At 45.6% G+C, this 7,177-nt stretch overlaps 1 protein-coding gene across 2 annotated transcripts; it reads left to right on the plus strand.

Moving 5' to 3' along the window:
• Nucleotides 1-54: 54 nt before the first annotated feature.
• MED19 (mediator complex subunit 19) lies at nt 55-7,048 on the plus strand. 2 transcript variants are annotated; one of them, XM_025452279.3, is made up of 5 exons: nt 55-521; nt 4,427-4,683; nt 4,831-4,927; nt 5,201-5,322; nt 5,510-7,048. In XM_025452279.3, exons 1-5 carry the CDS (start codon nt 254-256, stop codon nt 5,576-5,578), a joined length of 813 nt encoding a protein of 270 aa, XP_025308064.1. In that variant the 5' UTR covers nt 55-253; the 3' UTR covers nt 5,579-7,048. The 2 variants fall into 2 exon arrangements, with proteins under 2 accessions (XP_025308064.1, XP_025308066.1); XM_025452281.3 differs by having other exon boundaries at nt 67-521; nt 5,228-5,322.
• Nucleotides 7,049-7,177: the final 129 nt, after the last annotated feature.

Consider the following 7,177-nt stretch of genomic DNA (forward strand, 5'->3'; position numbering starts at 1 on the left):
CGTTGCGGAAGGTAAGGGGCTTTGACGTCTTATTGGCCGACCTAGATGTCGCTTTCTCCACTTAAGTCATTTTATTGGATATGCGGCGGTGGCGCACGGAGACGGCCTTTAGGGGAATCTCTGCAAGTTAGATAGCACTTCCGGAACGTTCTCATAAAGCGACGGAAGTAGCTGCCAGAAAACGGTAGGCGGGGCACCCAATGAAAAGCGGCTCCTAGAGGAAGGGGGCGGGACATCGTGAGAGGATTGTCCAATGAAAACGACCGACGCCAGACACAGGGACCGCGCCGGGGCGGAGGAGACGATGGAGAATTTCTCGGCGCTGTTCGGAGCTCAAGCTGACCCACCACCACCACCAAGCGCGCTCGGCTTCGGACCAGGAAAGCCTCCACCTCCTCCTCCCCCTCCTCCGGGCGGGGGCCCCGGCACGGCCCCGCCGTCCACCGCGGCCACGGCTCCCCCCGGCGCCGACAAGTCGGCGGCTGGCTGCGGTCCCTTCTACCTTATGCGGGAACTGCCAGGTGAGTACTAGGCCTGGCAGAAGGCAGCCAATCGGATCGTACCGAGGAGGCGGTGGGCGTGGCTCTCGGCCAGCCGGGGGAGGTGCGGGGTATCCTAGGCAACGCGTGCCGGGCCTCGGAGCTCCGAGTCGGGAGGGCGCTGAGGACTCGCGACCGAAGGGTTGACATGAATTTTTGGCCTGGTTGGGAAGGGGGAGAGAAGGCCTTTCGGCGACCCATCTTTCACACCGAATCTGGCTCTGTCCCTGATGCTAGCTTATGGTTCCCTGAAAACTCTCCGGGGTTTGAGTTTGGAACTCGAGACGCCTGATTTAACATCCGTGCAGACCTAAGGTTTTCCAGATCTGTCACAGACATGCTCTTGGTTTGAGGCGTGTTGCCGTCTTCCTGAGGGCTTCCGCGTTTCCTCAACTACCCGAAGGAGGGAGGAGACTCGAACCAAAGAATTGTTTTGTTGAGCACCTACCGTGTACCAAAAGCACTGTTCTAAATGCTTAAGATACAGAAGTGACTAGGGCTGACAGGTACCTCTGCCTGTTTTGGAGTTTACATTTCAAAGGAGGCGGCGGCACAGTGCACTAGATAACATCACACAGTGGTTAGTGCTACAAGGAGAAAATGTGATAAAGAGTTGAGGCTTTAGCCAGAGTGATCAAAGAAGCCATCTCCGCGTAGATAATATTTGAGCGTAAAGAGCCAGTCACGTGTGAGTGGGAGAGATAACACGCAAGAAATGAGGTCAGAAGCCCTGGTGTGAGGGAAAACCATGGACTATCCGAGGATCAGAAGACCAGTTGGACTCCAGTGAAGTTTCAAGGGAAGGAGTGATAGGAGATGGAGGGCGTGGGGGAGACAGCCTTTGTAAAGCATTTAGATTTTAAGTTCAGGGGAGCCGTTGTATTTTTAAAAATTTTTTTTTAGTAATCTCTGTACTCAAACTGGGGCTCAAATGCACCACCCGAGATCAGGAGCCACCTGCTGTACCAACTGAGCCAGCCAGATGCCCCTCAGGGGGAGCCATGTTAGCACACAGGAAAGTGACACGATCTGATTTTACTTATTTTTAATTATCCAAACAACTACATTAAGAATGGAAAGTGGGGAAATCAGCCAGAAGTTACTGCATAGTAGTCCCGGAAGGAGATGATGGTTTGGACTAGGCAGTAGCAGTGCAGGAGAGAAGTGAACTGATGCAGGGTAAATGTTAGGGGCAGAGCTTAGAGGAATGAAGGGTTGAATATAGAAGTAGGGAGGAACTTGTGAATTCCTGGCTTGAATAGTTGGGTGGATGGTAGTGCTAAGACCAAGAAGGAACACGTTTGAGGAAATGGAAATCAAGAGTCGCTTTGGACACGTTAAATCTCCAAGTTGCCCCTCAGTTCCTCCCAAGTTCTACTGCTACATCAGGGGTTGAGGGAAATAATAATGCATATTGGCCTGGTGCTTTGAAGTTCACAGTGCAGTTGCAGTTAGGTATGTAATAGAATTTGATACTGAGAATAGCCTCTTGAGATAGGCATGTTACACTTGAATAAAACTAAAGCATAGAGAGGTTGACTCTCCTTTGGTCAGTTAGGGGTTGATGTCTACCAGCACTTTCTCTAACCTTATTTATTCTATTTATAAAATTGTACCTATTTATATCAACCACTTGACAGATGCTACTACCTGTTTGGGGCAAGTATGTAGGAAGGGGGGCACCTGATGAGAAGGAAAAGAATAAATCTAGCCCTTGCTTTTAAGGAGCTTATTTTACATAGGGATATAACATATGTGGTTTAAGGATAGTGACTATAGGGCAGCCCCAGTGGCACAGCGGTTTAGTGCCGCCTGCAGCCCGGGGCGTGATCCTGGAGACCCAGGATCGAGTCCCGTGTGGGGCTCCCTGCATGGAGCCCGCTTCTCCCTCTGCCTGTGTCTCTACCTCTCTCTCTCTCTCTCTCTCTGTCTCTATGAATAAATAAAGTCTTTAAAAAAGAAAGCTTTTTTTAAAAAAAAAGGTTAGTGACTATATTTCTTGTTAAGGCTGATCTCATTACTTCGTGATCATACCTCATATACTATTGAGCACTACATGATGGGGGCCCCTGGGTGGCTCAGTAGGTAGAGCATGCAATTCTTGATCTTGGGGTTGTAAGTTCGAGCCCCACACTGAGAGTAGATGTCTACTTAAAAAAACAAAAAACTACATGTTGGTTTTCAAAATGTGTTCCTTGATCCAAAATGACAGAGTTGTCACTTGAGCCAAACCTTGGAAATTTCATATGGGTGAAGAAAACTTAGAATAACTGTCTTATAATTACATCAATTTTCCTAAGACAAACTTCCTAAAAGGAAACAAGAAGTATGTTTTTCAGGAGATGATGGAGACTCATTTGGATGGGTCAGCAATTTGGCATAGGGGAGTAGTGGCTGAAGTTAGAGTCAGATGTGTTTTACCATGAGTACCTAAGGAATTTGAGCTTTTTCCTGAGGGTAATAGGAAACCATTGAAATTTTTGACCTGAGGAGTACTGCTTCTAAAAATATCTGGAGAATATGGGTGCCATGTATTGAAATAGAGAAGACATAAATGAGGTGGAGAAAATTTGGAGTTTAAAAAAATGAATGCATGAAATTAACTAACTAGGAGGAAGTTGGAAACCTAAGACTAGTTTTTAGGAGAGGAGTGTTAGGAGACTGGGGTGAGACATTTAGAAATCATCTTCATAGAACTGGTAGTCAAAACAGGATGTTGGATGGGCTCATAAAGTGTTTAGGAAAAGCAGGATAACTAGAATGGCAGGAGGCAGTGTCTGTTTAGGAGGAGCCAGTACCGTGGCACTGAGTCTTCTGCCACCACAGTACACGGTGCTTCTGGAACGTTTGGCATGAGAAAGGAAAAAGAGAAGGATAGAGCAAGGCCTTAGGGTACGGAGGGAAAATACCTTGCTCTCTTAACAATTACTGAGCACCAAAGATGTGTATTGCATGGGGCACCAGCAATACATGTGTGAACAAGACAAACATTGTCTCGGCCCCCAAGGGACTCACGTCAGAACCTGGGTTTTTCCAAGTGAATGATTATGAACAAGCCACTTTTGTCATTTGCATTCTTCGTGTTCATCATAACTGTAGATGAAATTGTGGGCTAGCTAGCTCCACCCTTTGCCACTAGGTCCTTATTAGATTACTAACAAACTTCCATTCTTTGAAAAAAGTCAGCCATGCAGTATTTATACTGATAGTACCTTGCACTTATAGAATACTTTATAATTTTCAATGTTTTCATTTGAACCTTGAAAAAAAAAATTAGCGTGCTCAAGATAGCTGTTACTCCACTGCAGAGATAAGGGGAAACTATGGCATTAACTTTGAGGCAAAAAGCATCATATTTGGTATTATTAGTAATAGAGACAGTGGTAACAAATTAGTCAGCAGTAGCTAAAAATCCTGTTCCTTATGTGAAGATAATTAGTGTTTCTTGCTAGCGCAAAAAAAAAAAAAAAAAAAAAAAGTCCTTAATCAGATGCTCAAGGCTTTGTCCTTTTTGGCCCTTACCTTGCTCGGTAGCTAAGCTCTGAGGTAAGATCCTGCTGTGCCAGAGAGTATAATTTCTCACTGGTAGATTATATGAAAAGCACCCAGAACAGTGTTTAGCACAGTAATTACATCACGTAAGTTATTATTGCGAGGAGTCCAAGTTGGGGAAGAGTGTCTTCTTTGGGGTGAGTTTCCATCTGTGCTCTATTTGGATGTTTGCCGATTTTTCTCCTTGTTCCGACTATTACCATTCTTTGGTTTATGTTTTCAGCGTCTATTATGTTATTTAGTTTTGCTGTTTCTTACTTTAAAAACTAAATTTAATTCTTTATAATTCTCACTACTCTTGGGACTAGTATCTTTTTGTTCTCCGTGCCCTCTAGGTAGCACTGAGCTGACAGGCAGCACCAATCTGATCACACACTACAACCTGGAACATTCCTATAATAAATTTTGTGGGAAGAAGGTGAAGGAGAAACTCAGTAACTTCCTGCCGGACCTGCCAGGAATGATTGATCTGCCTGGTTCCCACGATAACAGCAGCCTCCGTTCTCTCATCGAGAAACCCCCTATTCTTGGTGGCTCTTTTAATCCCATCACAGGGACCATGCTGGCTGGTTTTCGCCTCCACACTGGCCCGGTGAGTCCCCTCTTGGAGAGGCCTGAAAGGCGTGGAGATGGTTTCTCTCTCCAAGTCTGTTCCTCCATAACTTACTGAGCAGAACAGATGATGGGAGCAGAGCATTTTGTCCCTCCACTCACCTGGAACTTCCTTTGGTTCCTTCAGTTACCAGAGCAGTGTCGCCTGATGCATATTCAGCCGCCCAAGAAGAAGAATAAGCACAAGCACAAACAGAGCCGTACCCAGGATCCTGTTCCCCCAGGTAAGCAGCAGTTCTATTCAAAGACAGAAAACCTGGACCTTGTTGGACCATCTGTTTTTAAAAACCCAGTTAGGTTCCTTACAGAGCCCCAGACTTCCCAAGTTCTCCTGATACTGGTATAAGGATAATTAGTGTTTCCTTCAAGTAGAAAGCTGGAACAGTGCCTTAGCAGTGCCTCCCTTATCATTTCTGGCCATTAGAGGAGCAGGTGCCCTTGACTAGGTTTTCCTGTGGTCTTCAGTTCCTAGCTGTAGGGAATTTTGAGTTCTACAGGTGATCGGCACACACTGTTTCCTACAGAAACACCATCTGATTCTGATCACAAGAAGAAGAAAAAGAAAAAAGAGGAGGATCCTGAACGGAAAAGGAAGAAGAAAGAGAAGAAGAAAAAGAAGGTAGGTTAGGGCTGTGCTGCTGCAACCCAGAGCCTCCCCGTCTCACCCTGTCTTTGAAGGTCCTTTGCCTCAGGTGGGACCCAGGATTAAAACCCAGGGCATGTTGCAGCTTTTTCCTGCACCTCCTGATGGAAGCCAAGGCTACTTCCTAGTTGTTCTCTTAGCCCTCCTCCCTTGTCTTCCCCAGAACCGACACAGTCCAGACCACCCAGGCGTGGGCGGCTCTCAGGCCAGCAGCAGCAGCAGCCTCCGCTAACAGGACTCTACTGGAAGGGCTTTTCCTGCTGTCCTGAACCTGCTGACAAAAGCTGCCTTCCAGGCCCAGACTCTGCCGTGGGAGCGTCCCCTGCAACCGGGATAGAAGCCAGCTCCAACTGTGCTGGGCTAAGATTAACACATTATATGAGAAGGGCCGTGCTTTTGTAAAGCTCGGCCCAGTTGGCTTTCTCACGGACATCTCTTCCTCTCCTGGGAAGCTTTCTTTTCATCTCTTCTGTGCAATTGGTCTGATTTAGGACATTGTCTGATCTGTTAGGGTTTTTCTTTAAAAAAAAAAAAAAAAATTGCATTTATCAAACTGGCTGAACTGTGGCTGCCTGTTAAGAGGTAAGTGCCTTTCTATGTGAGAGTCAGGGTTTAAGCCAAGGCATTCAAAGATCTGTGGGGAATTTGGGTCTTCATTACATTATCTTATTAGCAGGCAGGGAGACCACCAAAATGAGATTGGGGAACATGGTCCACAAGTGAGGCAGAGCTTGCTAATACCTGTCCACAATGGACACTTCACACTGCCCATCATGTTGAGAACCAAGCACCTGGATGAGATCTATACCATCTATCTTAAGAGGTGATCCAGTTAAGGCTCAGCTCCCTTCTAGGTCAATTTTGCATTGAAACAGAATAGCCAACTGAAAAAGCACCCACAGTAATCACCAGTGTACTTCAACAAGGTCAATTCCTGGCCAAGCCTATGGGTTTTGTTTTGTTTTGTTTAATCTCTGGCAAGCAAAGGTAAATGCTTCTCATCTTTATAAGAATCTTTGACCTGCCTCATTCCTTAGGTAAAACAATGAAATTATTAGGCTGATGTGAAAACATTTCTAAACTTCTAGGACAGCCACAGAAAGGGAACCTAAACTAGCAGGATGTGAAAGAAATTCCTTCAGTGTTTACAGCAGGCCAGGTAACTAGAAATGTCCACGAGAAAACCCAAACTATTGTAATCTGACTTTAAATAAATTTGACACAGAACAGTTAAAATCTGTTGCTATGAGCCAAGATTGTTACTAGATCAGTAGGTGGAAAACCAGTCATTGAGCTACAGTTTTAATCTAGGATTTCAGAGCAAGGGTGTATATACTTAAGTCACGGACAGTGAAAATAATGGGTTCTGGCAGGCTTCTGGAGATGTAGTGTCTGAGGCGGCCTATTTTAAATTAGGGCACAGCCTTTTTGCTTTCAACAAACAGAACAGACCCGTGAGCTACCAAACTGGAGTGCCAGCCACATCCAGGCAGTCTCCCTCTAATGGGCTTTCATCCCTTGATCATCCACTGTCTCACTTCTGGCTACATCCAAAGAGCTTTCCTGTCCAGAGACAAAATTCTGTATTTAAGAACTGTGGCAGTCAAGAGTTCTCTAAACTTTGAAATGACAAGGAGCTGAGGTGGTCACAAAAGGTTTCTTCTAGGAATTTTTGAATTAAATCACCAAAATAAAAACAGAACCTGTTGTTTTAAGTGGTTATTCTCTAGTCCTGCCTAAAGGTGGGCCAGGACCAGGGAAGCTTACAAGGTTTTCTTTGTAACTTCCCACCAGAGATCATTCACCCTGCCTTAACCAGACAAAATAACAC

Source organism: Canis lupus, chromosome 18 (assembly GCF_003254725.2).
Source record: "Canis lupus dingo isolate Sandy chromosome 18, ASM325472v2, whole genome shotgun sequence".
NCBI classification, from domain to species: Eukaryota; Metazoa; Chordata; class Mammalia; order Carnivora; family Canidae; genus Canis; species Canis lupus.